The following is an 18,755-nucleotide window of genomic DNA, read 5'->3' on the forward strand; positions in this document are numbered from 1 at the left end:
GGTACAAGTGCTGCGTGTTTCATTCGGCACGTGTGTAGGCAAATCCCTGTGTGCTCCGATACATCTCGCTGCCAGCCCAAGGTCATTCAAGCAAAAGTTGTTCCCAGTTTCTTCCTGCATTGCCTCCAGGACAGAGAGTGGGGGGAACCGGGGTGGATGACTGCTTCTTCCGAGAAGTGTAAGGCCATGTTTCTGCAAATATGGATTATGAATTTATTTACCAGGTGAGTAAGTGCTGCGTGACAGGTCAGTGTGCTGCTGTCTGAAGCTACCTCATTCTCTGTGTTGGCAATAGGGGGTATGCTCTGATTAGATGTCTGTAGTTAGGCAGATCGATCCTACCATAACAGCTTGTCTTTTTAAGGCTTGATTGTTGTTTTTTTTTTAAGTGCAAGTATTAGCACATCAACCAATGCTTTTCAAATCCCTCCATAGGCAAAGCTGTCAGATACTTTCTGGAAAAAATGCAATTCTTATTGACTTCTGGAGTGGAGAAAAGGTCAGGCAAGCAAAAATGGCTAAAGTGTGAAAGTGAAACTTGGTACGTATGGTTGACCCTGAGAAATCCTAGTGGATTGCTGTGCTCAGAGACAAAGACTCATAGGAATAGCTGAGCGCACTGAAACCAAGTTAAATAAAGCATCAGCGGGTGATCCAGAGAGCACAGTGCAGTGCTGAACTGAGCAAGGATAGTTTGGATGAGACCTGCAGAACTTTTCCAGCTTTTATCATTATAGATTCCAGCTGATTTTAAAAGTGCCAAGATTGAGCACTGAGGGCTTCTTTGAATGCACTGGGCTTTCCCAGAGCACTCAGTATGAGCCCAATTCCTATTGCTCCATTGAATGAATGCTAACATTTTGTTGACTTAAAAATAAAGGAATTAGAACATTGTTAAACACTTGGAAAAGTCCCTAAGTCTGGAAAAGGTCTAGAGGCACTCTGTAGGAAGCTGTAACAGTGTTTGCCTCTCCCTTTCAAACCGGCTCCAGTATGTCGGGATAGGTACTTGGGAGACCCTGGACTGATCTCCTGATGTCCCCCACTGCCCCCACACTCCAGGCAAGGCTGATAGGTTCCAGTTGGGCTTTTAAGTGCCATTGTCACTCCAGGCTTCCTTTGCAGGCACTGGAAAGAAAAGGGCACCACCTAAAACAGGTCTCTAAGACAGGAGGGAAAAGAAATCTCCATAGAGGGAGCCTGAGATGATTAGTCACTCTTCAGATGTCAGATGTGCCAGGTCAGGCCTTTGGCATCGGTTAGACCATCCACATCAGAGTCAACGTCAGTCTGCTCATCCCAGATCCCACCTTGCCACAGTCTGCATTGCAATCTTACGCCCCACGGTATTTCATTGGCCCTTACAATTCCACTTATTATATGACATCAAATAATAACGGGAGAGGAAACGTGAGAAAGAAAAGGTTTACTGGAGACTTTGCATTGTGCATGTTTGTCATTAGAGACTTTGTGGCTGAGGGAGCCTAGGTAACACCAGAAGGACATGCTCCAGCCCCTGCTCCCTCCAAAGAAATTATTGGTAACATGCTGTAGAGTGTGTTTTTGTAGTGTAGTATTTGCCAGCATCACTGCCCACTAAATCCCAACCTTCCTCTTTGATAAGTAATATTTAGTTATAAGGTGTAACAGCAGTTGTAGCTTGGTAGTTAGCAGCGGGTTGGATAGCTAATACATGTTGTCTGTGTATAAAGGCAAGAGAGAAAAAATATCAACACTTTCTCCCCACCTTCTACTTTTTCTTGCAAGAGGGGAGGGAAGGCATTAAACATCACCAATATTCCCTTGCCAATTATCATAGTTGCTTATTTAAAATGGCAAATGTTTTGTATAGAATTTATCATATAGTGAACTGTTCTCTATATCAAAGAAACAAAACAGGCATACCTGATTTGCTTTGAAACAGTCACAATAATCCTATTATTAGATTTAGTTGTGCTGCATGAATCATGCTGGAGTAAACATATGCAGTGTCATGTATACGTCTCTAGAAGCATGAACTCTTTTGTACCAGCTCCCCTTATAGTCAACCAAGAGAGACGCTCAGCCCTAACGGGCTCCGCTGCCTGCCAGGGCTGTCTGTCCTCTCAGCTCTGACTGAGTTTTAGAGTCTAAGTGGACTGCGATGAATCCCACCCTAACATTGTTATTTTGTGATGCACCACTGAAGTAGGGGGCAAGGACAGGTATGTTGAAAACAGTGATCATATTGCTGATTTTATAACCAGTGGAAAATCCGTAACAAACAGAACTGATACATCAGTATAGACCTAATATAAAAAAAGCAAATAGTTTTTTCTAATAAAGATTTTAGAAAATGTATGGTTCATTGTATTATGAGTAACACAATACAGTGTTATCAATCAACGGTCAATCTATACTTGCAGTATTTGAAGTCTGTCATTTCCCCATGTTGGTTGGACAACTCATTAAGTGCAACAGCACACTGAGTTCAGAAAGCCTGATGAAGGCATCTCAGGGCAAAGAAAGGTCGGGAGGGTATAATCTAGCTATGACTGGAGTGTTAGAGCTCTTTTTCATGAGAGATGTTCCAGTATTAAAAAGTTGTTTGGTGTTGATGGGAAGTACACCTGAGATCTCAAAAGCATCTTGAATAATCAGAATAACCAGTCTAGCCAGTACCACAGTGGCCGGCTACTCCCTCAACGCATGAGACATTCAGTTGCAAACTCATGCTCCTGTTGATTCAGCTCAGAGCCTGAAGAATTTTTAATCATTTATTCTACCAACACAGGTGGCTGCAAAAATCAGGAATCAGGGTCCTGTGTAAAATGTCAGGGTGGAATCAGTAAGTGAAAACTCCTCCCCAGATGCAGGGAGGTGTGAGCAGGGCTGGGCATGGGCCTAGATGTGCATGCCTACGCTGGCTGGTGCCTACAAGTGTGTGCACTACCTGCAGGCACAGAGGCAGGAGGAATTCACCCTCCACATTGCCCTGAGTAGTGGCCAAACGAGAGCCTGCACTGGGTGCAGGACCCACGCTGCCAGCCCAAAGCACACAGCCCTGGTTAGAGGCTGTGGGAGAGGGAGAGGGGGCTGAGACTGTGAGCAATACCTGTTTCCTCCTGCCAGCAAAGCTGATCCTGTGCTCTGCAAAGCTGGACCGTGCTCAGTCCTCCCTGGCTGGAGCATGAGGCAGTGGAGGGGCCGGAGCCAGAGGTGTAGGAAACGCCTCTGCCATGCACATCAGTGGGTGAGCGTAGAGGAGCAAAGAAAGACATTGCCGTAAGCACTTGCACGGCTTTACTGTGGCCTGGAGGGCTGCTGCTTCCTGCACGTGCTCCTGGCTTCTCCAAATACTGTGACATCCTTCCAGCTTGTACTTGCTTGAGTGGAAAACAAACGAGCAATTGCAGTTGCGCTCATCCCTCTCTCCCTGGGACACGGCAGCTTGTCTCAGGGCGACAGGGACACTTTTGTAGATTCCCCTTGTTTTGCTGTGAGTGTAACTTGTGTAGCCAATGTTGAAATCATGTCCTCATCATAGGAGGACGCTTCTAGATTACTCTGCTTTTGTTTTAAGCTGCTAGCTGTAAGTTCAAATGGCTCATTAGCTTGTGCATAATGGACAGCCAGTAACCAAGCTCCCATTACAGTTCTTAAACTAATCCCCTGATAACTTTTCTTCTTTGTGATGGCAATGGGCAGTCCTTTCAGTACATAGTGCAGACTAATCCGATTTTATTGTGCGAGGCGCATATGTATTTTATTTCCTGTCACGTTTATTCTTTGTGTATTTCAGGCAGCTTAATCCAACACTAGGAAGCTGGTTAGGACTATGGTTGCTTTTGCAGCATATCCAGTGCTTTATACTGATGCATGGAAACCTGCTCACATTACATTTTACAGATTCTACCGGTTTTTACTTCTACACAGACTCTACCTTTTCTATGGATCTCATTTTTCAGGGCAATTCACTATGGCATTGCCTTGTTTTTTCTCCCAGAAGCTGCATCCTCATTTGATTATGATCTATGGACTGGCAGATTTCTACAGCTTCTTCTAACTGTATTTCATGGTGTTTGAACACGGTTCTCTCCAAGCTGGACTCCACAAACATTCTTATGCTGCATGCTTGAATCAGTTGTCCCGAATATGCAAGAACTTATTCAAAAATTTGTCCCTTTTTTGAGTTCTCCTGTGAGATGTACCGTTTGAAGGTGTGATTCCTGCTAGGAGTGCCACCTGGTGTTTGCCAGCTCACACAGGGAGTAGCTTTATTACTGGTCAAGGCTTCAGCATGACAGAATATACCCATTTTATTTAGGCAAGACAGTGGATCCTACATTTAAACAAAAAATTAGAATCGGTTACAAAAAGGTGGGAGAGCAAATGGATTTTCAGTAGTTTGCTGAAATTTACCTCTGTTCTCAGCCATCCCTTTGCAATTCCCCTGGTTGTAACCCTCTAACTTCCGTGCGAACTTAAAGGAAATGTTCAACTTACTGAAAGACATTTCATCTTATTCTCTTTTTTCCTGTTCTATTCAGTGAAAGAGCAAATTCTGTATTTTCATTTCGACATACTTATTTTTGTATACCCCGTTTACCTCACTCCAATGCAGACCTGCAGGGGGGTACCACAGCATTCTCTCCGCAGCCGGGCGTTGTCAGAATCTGTTGTCAGCTGCACCATAAAATTGCTGTTTGCAAGAATCACCCTGTTCTCCAGAAATGGTAGCTGTGCTACAGAACAGACAGAAATGTGTCATGACCTTGCTTACACTCTGGCCTGAATATCTTCGGCAACCCTTGGCAGCCTCTCGCCTGGCAGGGCTGTGGCTCTGTGTCGGCAGGGCCCATGCGATGGCTCTCTGTCGTGAGGAGCTGCCAGTGCCACCAGCCCCCTGCGTGCAAGTTGACCTGCCTCGGCGCAGTTTGGCGCTTGGTTTCTCCTCCGACTTACCCAGGCTGGAGACCCTCCAGCCCTTGCTGTGTTAGTTTAACTGCAGAGATGGAATGCAAAGCACCTTCTCAAAAGAAGTAGCTGGTTTTAAGGCAGGACCCTGAACTGTGAAGCCGTCACAGTGGTTATCACCTGCATGATGATGTAGGCTTTTCACATGGAATATGTGCCTCACTTCACCTTCCAGGACCCCAAACTGAGCTTTCTCTTTGTCTGCTAAGTTAAATAGCACTGCACTGTCTAAAATTCTTTCTTCATTTAAATATTATTTCCTGTGATGAAGTTATCTTTTCTTCCTTTTGATGAACAAAAAAGAATCTCTCCAGGATATCAAGACATGATTACACACCTCCTCAACTTTCCCAGGAACCACTGAATGTGTGGACACAGGAACTAACCAACAGGTCTCTCCCTCACGCAGCCTTCAGTACTCTTGGAGGTGTATAAATGAGGGACATGGTTAGCCCAGATCACATCTAGGGTGAAGGAGGGAGGCAGTTGCAGAGGGAAGTCCTGCAGTTAGGAGGTGCCATTCTCTCTGCACTGGCTATAGAAGAGGGTCTTGCTGTGGTTGTACCATCGCTGTCCAACATTTTCACCCCAGGGTCACTCTGTGCCTCGGTTTCTCATCATCCTCACTGCATGAGTCTAAGTTTGCCCCATCCTCCCTTGACTGCTGAACCTGCGTACCACCCTGGGATGGTAGCGTGGATAAACTAAGGACTGGTTTGGCCTCCTTTGCCCCTGACTGGTCTTGTTGGAAGCCTTGCCTGCAAGCATCCAGCAGAACCCTGCAGTTTGCCCCAAAGTATGCACTGTATGTCACATGTGCTGCGCTGTGCAAGCCTCACTCTGGTAAGCTGTGACATCACCTTCAATTTATTTCAGGCACTTTGAACTGAAAAAGCACCCTCAGCCCATGGCCAAGGGCACCAGGTGAAGCGCAAGAAGAAATGGACCAGGGACAGCGCCGACGCAGCCAACTCACCTGAGAGGATCTCCATCTGGAGAAATGTGGGTGAAAAACCCACCTCGTCCTGCCTGGTGGGGGGGCCAGAGGGATGACGTGGGCTAATGCCTTCAGCACTGTAAAGATAACTACCGGCACCACAACTAATGGCCTGCGATTACCCAGGCTGTAAATTGCACACACTGAAGACAATAATCCTGTCTAGAGGTGCTAACATCGTTAGGTTCTACTCAGTACGCCTCGTGCGCTGGAGATCATGTAAACCCTGCTTAGGCAACACGTCCCACTGGGAGATTGTTCTCAGTGGAACATACTGGATGGCCTCTTCCTCCTTAGATGACTCTTTAGATGTCAGATGTGCTGGGTCAGGCCTTCTGCATCAGTTAGACCATCCAGATCTTCCTCCTTCAGGGCTCCCAGTGTTTCAGAATGTGTATGTCTATGCATTTGTGTTCTGTTTTCCTTAATATGCAGCTATATGTATGATCTTTTACTTGACTTTATTTAATGACTGCTTGAGATTTAATGTTATTTTTCTTCAGTGTGTGTAGTTTAAGAAAATGAATTTTGTTTTCTTTTCTGGTTTTTTCAACAGGAAAATAATTTACTTAACTGAAAAATTATTGGGAAAACATTAATTTTATCTAGATGGTAACTAAAATTTATTACGTCCTAATATACTAATTCTAATTGGAGTCCCATCACTAATTTTTTTTTTTTTTATATCAATGGTAGTGATCACCAACTCACAAAAATTAAGTAACAAGTCTCTAAAACAGGCATCACAGGGAAGTACATTCAAACAAACTTTAAAAAATAGATTCAGAGTCCCTGATTCCTAAGCACATATGTAAGCACGTAACTTTGTGTTCTCAGTAGTCCGTTGAATTTAGTGGTTGTTCATAGCATATGAAGTCGTATCACTAAGGAGATGCATAAGTCATTGCAATAGAGGGGCTCTAGATTTTAAGAAACTTTTATGACCATCCTGCCTGACCTTGTGCGCATCCCCAAGCAGAGCACTGCCTGCCAGTTTTGTCCACTGAGCCCGAGAGCTTCCAGCCAGATGAAGTGGATCACAGTTCTGCATAGATACTACACTGTGTTTGTCTGGAGTTTTTTAATTTTGCATATTTACAGTTCCATACATTTTACTGCAGAATGGGACATTACTGCTTGTAAGGGAAGGATTATTTTGATTAATTATTCTGCATAAGTCTATATGCCCTGGTGATAATTTAGCATACGGGGAATAAATTTTAATGTCAGCACAGTGAACACCCAGGATAAAGCTCTAAAGTAGGGAACGAAAATTCTGTCGGGTCCACATGCTTTCATCATCTGTTTTAATCTGAAACCAATTAATAACATTGACTAGCTGCCTTGCATGATTACTGACATGTCTGATAGATGCCCCCCGCCAATCAGAGTGGATAAGAGCTGCTCAATGTGCTATATGCATTTTTTGGTGAAAGAATCACAATCAAAATACTTTTTCTGTATGCACAAATGCATGATTTTATTAAATTTAAGAATATATGCTACTTAAGGTTTTGAGGACCCCAGCAGAAATCCTATAAGATGTGTCTGTTGTGGAGTTGGAAACCTGACCTGGAGTTAGTTTTGAAAACTACTTTCAGTTATGATAGCCTATTCATGGGGCAGGAAACGGCCAATGCACTCTTTCTGAGTACATGATAAATACCTGATTTGGAGCATTTTTGAAAAAAAATGGTTCTTTTCCATTGGTGATCACATCACAGGAAAACATAATTTATTTATAAAAATTAATTCAGTAACTTGGTATCTCTTGAGGCATTGTTTGGTTTCAGTAAAACTCTCTTCCAGTGTCAGGCTGTCCAGTTTACTGTTATGCCGAAGATTAATGATTTATTTGAACTCTAGACTAGTTCATTCAACTGAAAATACCATGTTTCATATCAGATTCCACCCCCCCCCCCAGTGATTGACAGCTGCTGAAAGCACTAGGACTACTAATAGGCTTGTGCATGTATAGGTGGGTGGGCGATATGCACTTTGTTTTATTTCACATTGCTGGAATTGTTCTAACGCTGAACAATGGCTGATACTTGCAAGGTATCAGAAAGGCTCAATATCACTTTTCTCAGTAACTGAAATCAATATTGGACTTGGCTTTAGTTTTTGAGTAATAACAGTCATTGTCTTTAATATTGCTTGTCAGTCTGTCTGGTGTTTTTGGTTTAGATTTTCTCCTGCGTGGGACGTGCGATCAGCTCAGTGTTCAGGTAAAGAGATTTCTTAGACTCTCAAAGTGACAGCTCTGAAGTGAGCTATTACTGAGTCAGAGAGTTAAAAGGGATGGTAAAAGTATAGGAAAAAAATCCAGAGAAGATAAAGGAAATTTCTCACAGAGAAACTAGATTAGCATCCGCGTTCACTAAAGGAATTTGGAGGGTGTTTACAAGAGGAACATTTATTTCTGGCCAAAGTAAACAACAACAAATTGGCATTATCAGACAGCACTTGGCTAAAGAGTTTGATGCATCTCAAGATCCAAAATGCAGTGGCATCAGCCTCTACTTAATACTCCCTTTGCACCTGCCAGCTGCAAGGCAGCTGCTGTGATACCAGTTTCCAAAGAGACCTGGGCAGCTGCTTATCCAAAAGCCTGATGTCTGTACCTAGCCAGTTTGCAGAAATTATAATAAACAATAGTATTACTATACACATAGTAAATATGGCGTTTTAGGGAACAGTTAAAATGCCTTTTGTAAAGGTAAGTTATGCCTCACAAATTTGTTGAAGCAATTAAGAAAAGCTGATGAGTATATGGATTGAGTGAAGACCAGCTTACACAATTACTTGGACTCTCAAGAGACTTCAAGTGATCAGGAAAGTACATGAATAGTGGGGCGATGACATCTGCTGATGAAACAAAGCTCTTCAGGGTAACGAACACACGGACCGACTGTGCAGAGTTGCAAAGAACCTTAGTTAAAAAGTGAGAGGAGGAATACTATACAGATAGATGCAAAAAGTGAGCAAACAGGAAAAAATGCAATGTTACCACTCATGGCTTTGGAATTATATTAATTGGGACTCTTCTCTGGAAATGTCAGATCAGTGCTATGTAATGATTAAAAAAGCAAAGTCCCAGGAATTATTAGGAAAGAAATCGAGAAGAGAACAGAAAACAGCATTATGCTGCAGTATAAATCTGTGGTGTGTCCACATCTTCAGCACTGTGGTTCTGGTCCCTCTGCCTCAAAAAAAGAGGTATGAGAGTTGGGAAAGTGTCAGAAAAAGGCAACAGGGTTGAGCTGCACATATGGGCCATTTTTGGAGACAGGTGACTGGATTTGATGGACTTTGGTCACTATGGTCATTCTTACGTTCAAAAGTTCTTATAAGTTGAACCTTTGCTCAGTGTCACAAAAAATGGTCATTAGGAAGAGGGTTAGCCTTCCTGCAAAAAAAAAAAGAATCCAGAAAGCAATAGTCTAGTGTGAAATATGAGACTCTTCTAGGTCCCCTTGTTGGAAAAATACACCTTAAAAGTACCTCTAAAAATAAGTTTAACTCACAGAAGGTCGATGTTTACAAAAAAATCAAACATGCAAACACAAAAAGTGTTGTTTCTTCTGTTAGGATTCAGGAACTCAAGAGAGGCTGTTTGACACCGAAGTGTTAGTGTTTCACGTAGAACATGTGATGCTCTTGCTCCACAGATTCCTAACCGAGTGACTCTCAGCTCTGCGTCTCAGATGGCATGAAACTGTACCAGTTATGACTGACAGAGGCGTTTCTCCTCGACGGCTGCGAAGAGGCTGGCCTGGCGATTATCTTCTCGGGGAGGTTCGGCATCTCTCTTTTTAGCCTTCACAGCGTGCTTCAAGGCTGTTCATGACCCATATTCAGCATCTCTTTCAAGAAAGCTTGGGCTGGCATAATGTAAGTGATATTCTGGTACTTGAGGGTGAATCTGAATGAAAGGTCTTAAGGAAGCCTGTCTTAGTGTGTTTCCTTCAGGCTTGTAAAGATTTCAGGTTACACTAAGTGAATCTAAAGAAAAGTATGGAAAGCCTGTAGACTGTATACTGTGATACCTTGACTTCCACAACTCATGTGTCGCTATTCCGGACGAAACTATTCGCTTTCTTTTTCCAGATCCCCTTAACCAGTCTATTCTTCCTCTTCTGAGGAAACCACCACTCCACAAGTCATTACAATCATTCACCATGTGCATGATCAGAAACATCTCCGTACTTGGAACATGCTGTGGAGTTTCAGCACCAATGCAATGAATTCTGGTACCCAACACCTGACTTCAGCATTTGAAGACTGAATGTTGAAGAGAAAACCTGAATGGTCTGGAGGAATAAATGAAAACAAAGCTCTGCACTTTTCAGAAAAAGGTCTTGGTTTACAAATCTGGCAGAAATCATGTTTACAGAAGGAATGCAGACAGCATTGTTTTGTACCTTGGGTATTCTACTAATAAAGTGTCCCTTATAAATATAAAAAACATGGCGTTCAGCTATTAGAGAGGATAGCTTTGTCCCAACCATAGGGACATCAATTACATGCCCAAATGTTTCTTTTTTAGCCTCTTACGCTTCAGTATTGATTTATGTAGCTTTGCAGAAGATCAGTTCAGAAAGGAGGTGTGAATAAAAGATAATGAAGAATGATTTAGTCATCTGCAAGATGAAAAGGAAAACCACCTGAATTCCCACCACTTACTGTACCCGCTTGTGTTGTCGTACACCAGAATCATGTCTGGATGATTATGTTAACATTTTGCTTTAACAATGATGCCATTGATGTGATGTGATGGAAAATCTAGCTTAGGAGAGTACCTAATCTATGGTGTAAGCTGAAGTTGTCAACAGGTTAATATTTCTTCACTGTTGGACTCCAGTATGAAAAGTTCTGTTTCAGCAAAATAGTAAGCATTTTTCTTTATCATTGCAGAAAAATTACACTGGAAAGTGAAAAGTGAAATCAGAGCAGATGACTCAGTACAACCATTCAGCAGAGCTCTCTCTCCAGAGCTCAGCAAATAGATCATTAACTTTCACTGAAACGCCACTGGCTTTGGATGAAAGGACACTATTAGGGCTGAAGATTTCACTGTCAGTCCTTCTGTCTGTTATAACTTTGGCAACGATCCTTGCAAACCTTTTTGTTGTTATTACAATTTTTCTGACTAGAAAGCTACACACACCTGCAAATTACCTCATTGGCTCCTTGGCAGTGACCGATCTTTTAGTGTCTGTCCTAGTAATGCCCATCAGTATCGCTTACACTGTCACCCACACATGGGCCTTTGGCCAAGTATTGTGTGATATCTGGTTATCATCAGACATCACATGCTGCACAGCCTCAATTCTGCACCTCTGTGTTATTGCACTGGACAGATACTGGGCTATCACAGATGCTCTGGAATATGCCAAACGCCGGACCGCTGGCCGAGCAGCGCTCATGATTGCCGTGGTCTGGATGATATCTATTAGTATTTCTGTGCCACCATTTTTCTGGAGGCAAGTGAAAGCTCATGAAGAAATTGCAAAGTGCACTGTGAACACAGATCAAATTTCCTATACAATTTATTCCACTTGTGGAGCTTTCTACATCCCGACTGTGCTCCTCCTGATATTGTACGGTAGAATTTACATAGCAGCTCGATCCAGGATTCTGAAGCCAACCTCATTATATGGGAAACGTTTTACTACTGCACACCTGATTACCGGCTCTGCTGGGTCCTCCCTCTGCTCCATTAATGCTAGCCTGCACGAAGGGCACTCCCATTCAGGTGGATCGCCAATATTTATCAATCATGTTAAAATAAAACTTGCAGACAGTGTCCTGGAAAGAAAAAGAATTTCTGCTGCAAGAGAACGGAAAGCCACCAAAACTTTAGGCATTATTCTGGGAGCTTTCATTTTCTGCTGGCTGCCTTTTTTTGTCATGTCCCTTGTCCTACCAATCTGCCAAGATGCTTGTTGGTTTCATCCCATCCTGCTGGACTTTTTTACATGGTTAGGTTACTTAAACTCATTGATCAATCCAGTAATTTATACAGCTTTTAATGAAGAATTTAAACAGGCTTTCAAAAAACTAATAAATTTCAAAAAGTGTTCATCTTGAGCCTCTCCTGTTGTGTTACTGACCCCTGTGCAATCTTGCAGCCTACCTGGAAACTGTCTGTGCTTTTATTCCTAAGGTACAGAGTGGTAGTTGCCATCTCTGCTGCTACCCTGTGCTGTGCATGTACATGGGAACTTCTTGCCAGTTTGGTACTTTCTGTCTGGAATTTTGTATCCTGTAACAGAACTTGTCCGGTCTCTGCAGTGATCATTTGTGTATATAAGATCAACACACAAAGCAAGCTTTGTAACAAGTGAAGGACTGCGAACCAGAGAGCTGGGTTTGTATGGTGAGGCGACACATATTATCCAACTCTGCCATGCCTTTGTAACCAGATGGGAGGAAAATGTGCATATTTGCAGGACATCAATATTTCTGCTGTATGTTATTAACAATTTATGTAGGCTGAGAAAGTTTCTGGAGAACAGGATCTGATGTCTACATTTTCTATGGCATGTATCCTAGCCATATGAAACGGATAAAACCTGTAACTTTTTCAGTTGTTGTGTGACACAGCCTGACTATAAGCAGCAGGGCATGGAAGGCACAGCATGTATGTAAGTTCTATGGATATTTCACGAATATGTCATCTGAAGCTATGCTTTTGGTGAACCGTAGAAAGAAGACAATTTATTTGAAATAATTTTTACACATTTTATCATGAACAGAATAGCCAGTGCAGAAATCCTACAAAATAAATAGCATGAAAATTATCGAAAAGTACCTTGACCTTATATTTCTGTTATTTAAATTTTGCATGCGCAAACTGAAACAGGAAAATACAGTTAGTGCCCGTGTGGATGACTGGGACCTCAGAAAAGAGCTGCCACTCCTTGGTGACAAGAAATGGGGAGCTAGGGAGGAGAGAATGAAGTGACGTATCAAGGAAAACTTTCTTAGTGATTAAGGTTGCTGGGGTGGATGTGACATCACCGTCTCTGGAAGTCGTTAAGAACTGGTCAGACAAACACCTGTCAGAGGTCACAACGTCAGGATGCTCCGCTGGGGCTGTGGGGAGCGGAGCAGCTCCCTTCTAACCTGCACTTCTGTCTCTGGGATTATTTCCCCCATTTGGCAGGTGAGAAGCTGTCACATGGAGCTCTTGGTTGAAGTCTTGGACAGGCCAGCACACCAAGTGGTGCATCCCAAAGTTCATTTAACTGTGTCTCTGGGCATTTTACAGCAGAAGCGTCACATCCATACTGTATATCAGCAGCATTGCATTGCTTTGAAAGAGTTATGCCATCATTCTTCTCACTGCCCTTCCATCTCTAGGCCTGCCCAAATTCATCTCCACCATCCACTGCTGTGGCCATCCCAACACACTCCACCACAGCCCAGGTCCACAACAGCTCTTCAGCCTCTCCTTTGCGTTCGCTCTCCGGTCTTGCAGCTTCTTCCTGGTGCTGGTGCCTCTGCTCAGGACTGAACCATAAAGTTATGTCCCAGACCACCCACATGCTGCAGAATCAGGCAGAGCAGCTGTGTAGGTCACAGATTTGTAGTCCTCTCTCTCACAGTACACACCAAGGGCAATTAAGGCTGCCCTGTGTGGGACACAGCTCCTCTCCCCTTCCAAGAGTGAGCTGATCTAGCTCGGTCCAGCTCAAGAGATTTTGATGGTGGCACTACCTGGCGATGTCCACAGACAGCTTCCAGAGTGTGTCCAGAGTGCCCACTGGCAGTGGTGGTTCTCCCGCCTGTGCTCACTCCTGAACTGTGCTAGCGCATTGCCTGGGGACATGCGAGCTAGCACAGGCCACAGACATATTGGGGAAGGAATGAACCATTAACTACTGTAGACAACTGAGTTCTCTACACCTGAGGCCAGGCCCTGGTACTATTTAATTTGCTGTTTTGGCATAACCTGTGTGAAGACATAGTGTATAACTTGTAGCTCCAGGCTCCCTTCTGGGCTGCCATCCCTGTGTCCTGGCCACTCCCAGCTTCTACCATTGTGGGACAGATGGGACGGCACCGCCAGTCCAGTGTCAGTCTGGTGGTAGCTGAGGCATGCAGGCATCACAAAAGGTTGGTGTAACCATCTCTGCTGGAATAATGGGATATACAGTCTCATATCAGGCCTGCAGCAGGGGACCTGTGTGACTACATGAAGTCAAAAGGATACAACTCCAGGATCCTGCACGGTCTTGTAACTCAAAGAACCATTTGTGGAGACTGGGGGAAGGTCTCCTAGCTTAACATAGGACATTGCATATTCCAGAATACTGGCATCTTCTAAAGGAAACAGAAAAACAGAAGATCCTCTGTCTGAGGAGGACATGACATTCTCACTGTAATGCCACAGCACATGCTTTTTGACCAAGAGAAAGACAGCAGCAGTATGAACTGAATAAGACATCGACCTGCTTCTGATGTTGCTGCTTGCTTCCCAGTGCCTTTGTTACTGAACCTTGATACAGCTGCAGGCTCCTAGGGGAGGTAATGGTGGTATCTTGCTGATCCTAGGAACAAGATATAGTTACACACACACAAGAAAACCCAAACCAAACAAGACTTATGTTGTTTGCTGTGTAAAGTGTTGATAATGATGTAAGACTAGCAGCTATGCAGCACTGCTGCCCACACAAGCATGCATCTCTTTCTTTTTCCTGCTTACTGTGTTTAATAATATTCCTAAACTCGGTGTGGCACCTAGCACAGCCAAGGCTCCAGCTCTGTCAGGAGCTTTTAGAAACTAATTCAGTAACTATCAGGATGCTACCATGACTCTGATGTTATAAATACTTAAAGCCTGACTACCTGGAATCAGGTAATAACAGGAGAATCTCCACTTCCACTTAAAAAAATCTAGTCTGCAGAATGAAGCAAGAAATTTTGATTTGATGGATACCACTGGCTGAGAAAACAGTGGGCTGATTTAACTCACTAAACTGGCAGAAAAGTATTCACTCTGCATTGATTTTCTGCCAGTTTAATGAACCGAACAAATGCCAGAACTGGAACAACAAAAGCAGCACAGACACAGAAGTAGGGAGGGAAGGAGACTGCATGTATCATCAGCAGCAAGCTGTAAGATCAACTTAGACACCTCATTTAAATTTACCATAGAAACAGAGCAAGTACAGAATAGCAAGAATATCTGAAGAATCAGTTCAGGGAGTTCATGAACTGGAAGATGACTCAGACAGACACTTTTAATAGCCACTGAGAAATCTGTTCTCTGAGCTTGTCTAATCCCTTTTCAACCTCATGCCTCTGGTGTTCGTGGCATCCTGGAGCCATCCACTTCTTATGTTATCAAGCTGTGCATAAACTGCATGAGCTACTTCTGTTTGTTTAGACCTACTACACCCATATGGGTCCTCTGTTGTCAGACATGCTGACAGCTGCTGTTGCTTCCCCATATTATTCATGATTTGATGAGTGTTTGTCATTTCCCCTGCCCCCATCATCTCTGGACACATCTTCCCATATTACTTACACGCTGCACCCTTGGAACTAAACAACCTGTCTATCAAGTACCATAAGAAGAGGAGGCCGCCACTTCAGTGATAGTCTTCCAGCCAAGAAAGCTTCCTTACTCCTCCTCTTTTCCTCATGTATCACATTTCCTTTCCCGGGACAGAAACTTCTAATTCTCTAATCCCACAATACTAAGCTTATTTCTCTGAGATACCTGCCCAGGCAGCTGCAGCCCTGTTGCCACAGCCACTCTATCGCCAGCTGCAGCCATGCCACTTCCACACCACCCACAGCAGGCCGGGTGTCTCCCACGCAGACCCAGAGGTCTGACATTTGTCATTCCGTTTTTCCACTCACTGTCCCTTCCTCACTCTGCAGTCCCCACAGCCTTCTACACGTGGTACACGTGATGGTGGTGCTGAGCCTGGTGGCAGAGACGGGCCCTTTGCCTAGCCCCTGCCCTAGCCCGGATCCCCCAGGTGCCCTGCCACCAGCAAAGAGCCAACACGCGGCGTGTTGTCAGGGAGCAGCAGGCACACAGCTTTCACAATGCCTTCCTTGCCCTTGCAGCCACTTCCACCAAAATCTCCGAGATGAAGCGGAGAACATGTTTTCCTCATACCTAGTGACAAAGGTGTGCCGTTATTTACATACCTACACCTCAATGCTGGGCCCAGGGTATATGTGCGTCAGCAGGTCTCCACCTTCCACAGACATTTGGATCCACGTGGAACGGGCACAGGGGTGTTATCATGGTGAGTCAACTGGACTGCACTGGGAGAGAAATGCTCGGCCACTGCATGCTCAGGATCTCTCATGGGTGACTGCTCTCTGGGGCTCGTTGGCCTAACCAGACTTGAACACCTGTATTTGGATGGAAACACATTGATTTTCTCCCAGCTGGAATACACTTATATTTAAGTTTAAACATCTTGCAAGGGTGGCTTATCCCATGGGCCCCACCTGGTGCCCACAATGGCTGCTGGAACTTCAGGCCAGGCAGATGCTATCTCTTGGCACTTAAAGCCACTGAAGATTGTGGGGCTTGCATGGTGCTCTTTCTATCCAGAAAGACAATGCTGGAATTTTCTGACCAGTGTCATCAACATTGGATACTTCCTGAACTACAGTCAGCAAGATCAAGTAGATCCCATTATGCTGACTTTGCATATGGGGTGGTCCCCCCACAGCATCTCTCAACTACTTGATCCAGACAATGAGTGTGTTCCACATCCCCTGTCTCGCTCCTGCTGTGAGCAGGTTCTGCAGGACCAATGCCACCCGAGCCACCTTCACCTCTGGCCTCATAACCAGAGGTTTTGGCCTCCAAACATCTCGATGCTCTAAACTCCTACATATTCTCCATGATATGGAGTTGGATCTTCTCTATTTGGCTGCACCCATCCATATCCAGGAGGGAATTTAGGCTTTTGATACACTTTCAGATGTTTTCACTGTGGAAACCAATGAGGACAACAGCAAGTAGCTTAAGCCTGAAGAAGGGTATAAGAATAAGCCAAACATATAACAACACTTTCCCAACATTTCTTCAGGTTCGTCTTTAGTCAGAGGAGGCATCGTTGTGATCCCCTGGCAGTCCCTCACAGAATTTTCATTCCCTTATTTGTTTCATGCTTTTCTGAAACACTTATGAACATCTGGTGCCAATATCATGCTGCAGCAATGAGTTTCACCATAAACTCTCTACAAAAAAGTAGCCACGCACAGCCCCATTCCTCTTCCAACACAGCAAGTCCAAAAAGCACATGGAAAGCACCCTAGGCTCTAATGTACGCAACTCCTGGCAAGCTTGGAGCATGTGCGTTTAGTACATGCTGAATAAAAAATTACCTTTTTCTTCCATTTCATCTTACAGTTATACCCAGCTATGCCACTGCTAGATGTATTTCAAAAGCTGGCATTACTTTAGCAAACCTCCCTCATACCAGTTTGGAAATTAGAAGTAGAATCTGTAATGCATAGAACTAAAAAACTGCTACTGCGGAGCACATGTGACATGTGCCTCCACTGCTGAACGCTGGTGCACAGGTGGAGTTTCAGAAAAGCAAAGACTTTCCCCAGTTAGAATGACTGTACACAAGACCTCCTCAGTTTGCCTAAAAGTAAGGTCTTGTTCATTCTTTATCTTTGTGTGAGCTTGGATGTTAGCCGTAAACCTAGAAAATTCACTCTGAAGTGTTGACGCTTCTTTCAGAACAAGTATATTTCAGACTGTGCTATGGGAACAGAACCAAAGAGTAATACTTTAACTCAGTATGACAGCATGTACAACACCAGAGCATCACAAGCCAAATCACCTAGCGCTTGAAGCACCTTGCTTTGGCACTGTCTGAAATAAAACAGTATTGGAAATATAATTTTAGCTAACATACCTACTGGCAAAAGGGGACAATGCATTGTGAGACTGCCACATCCAGCTGCATTTGCCGGGAGGCTGGAAGCACCCACCAGCTGCTGGCTGGATCCTGCGTTGACTCAGCTGGGCAGCTGCAGCCCCGTGCTGCACGAACGCACTGAGCCATCGCTCCTCGGTGTCTGCCGCCGTACCGCCCTCCAGGTCGGCGCCCAGGAGCCCTGGGGCTTTGCTCACAGCGAGTAACACTTTGAGCAGCTTTTCCCTGTTAGTGCTGAAAGGTGTCTTGCCTCTGATCCCACCTAAATGTCTCTGCGCTGCACGTACCAGCGGCGGAAACAACCACAGCTGGGTCCCCGCTTGATTCCAAGCCAAGCCGCAGACTCCAAGACATGACGCAGCAGGGGGCAGGCAGGGAAGGTCCTGGAAGGCAAACGCCTCAGCAGGCTCTGCCCCATTCCTCGGGAGACTCTTGCGAACGCCCCGTGTATCGGGCCGGGAGGAAGCGCCCGCGCCGGCGCCGGCCGTGCCCACCCCAGAGCCCCGGGGCGGCGGCAGCCCCCGGAGGAACCGCGGGAAGGACTCGGCGTGGAGGGCTCCCGTGCACAGACCCACCGTGAAACCAGCGGGCCTCTCCCGCACCCTGCGCCCCGTCCCGCAGCCGCCCCACGGCGCTCAGCGCCGGCGAGTGACTCGCCCCATCCCCGGTCCCCCCGTCTCCCTCCTGGGGCCCTCCACAAGGTAGCGGCCGCTCGGCGGTGCCACAAGGCTCCCCCCGCCCCTCCCGCCGAGCGCGGCCCGGCCCGATCCCCCCCAAAATGGCCGACGCTCCCTCACCGCCCTCTCCAGGGCCTAGGGAGGGCGCCGCGGCGCCGCACCGCGTCCGGGCCGGGCCCAGCAGCCCCCGCC

At 45.1% G+C, this 18,755-nt stretch overlaps 1 protein-coding gene and 1 long non-coding RNA gene across 4 annotated transcripts; one reads left to right on the plus strand and one right to left on the minus strand.

Moving 5' to 3' along the window:
- Positions 1-10,813: 10,813 nt before the first annotated feature.
- HTR1D (5-hydroxytryptamine receptor 1D) lies at positions 10,814-12,046 on the plus strand. The gene has a single exon (XM_009511230.2). It carries the CDS (start codon positions 10,910-10,912, stop codon positions 12,044-12,046), a length of 1,137 nt encoding a protein of 378 aa, XP_009509525.1. The 5' UTR covers positions 10,814-10,909.
- A 602-nt stretch (positions 12,047-12,648) lies between these two features.
- Positions 12,649-18,749, minus strand: LOC135316726 (uncharacterized). Of its 3 annotated transcripts, none has more exons than XR_010375987.1 (4): positions 18,684-18,749; positions 17,866-18,269; positions 16,127-16,336; positions 12,649-14,511 (listed from the first exon to the last, which is right to left on the minus strand). It is a non-coding gene; the product is annotated as an uncharacterized LOC135316726 (long non-coding RNA). The 3 variants fall into 3 exon arrangements; XR_010375988.1 differs by lacking the exon at positions 18,684-18,749 and having other exon boundaries at positions 12,649-14,284; positions 14,413-14,511; positions 17,866-18,656; XR_010375986.1 differs by lacking the exon at positions 18,684-18,749 and having other exon boundaries at positions 17,866-18,654.
- Between the last annotated feature and the right edge of the window lie 6 nt (positions 18,750-18,755).

Source organism: Phalacrocorax carbo, chromosome 22, assembly GCF_963921805.1.
Source record: "Phalacrocorax carbo chromosome 22, bPhaCar2.1, whole genome shotgun sequence".
Lineage (NCBI taxonomy): Eukaryota > Metazoa > Chordata > Aves > Suliformes > Phalacrocoracidae > Phalacrocorax > Phalacrocorax carbo.

What these genes read in the sequence shown, in the direction of transcription:
- HTR1D (XM_009511230.2), top strand. Translation starts at nt 10,910, where the DNA reads ATGACTCAGTACAACCATTCAGCAGAGCTCTCTCTCCAGAGCTCAGCA.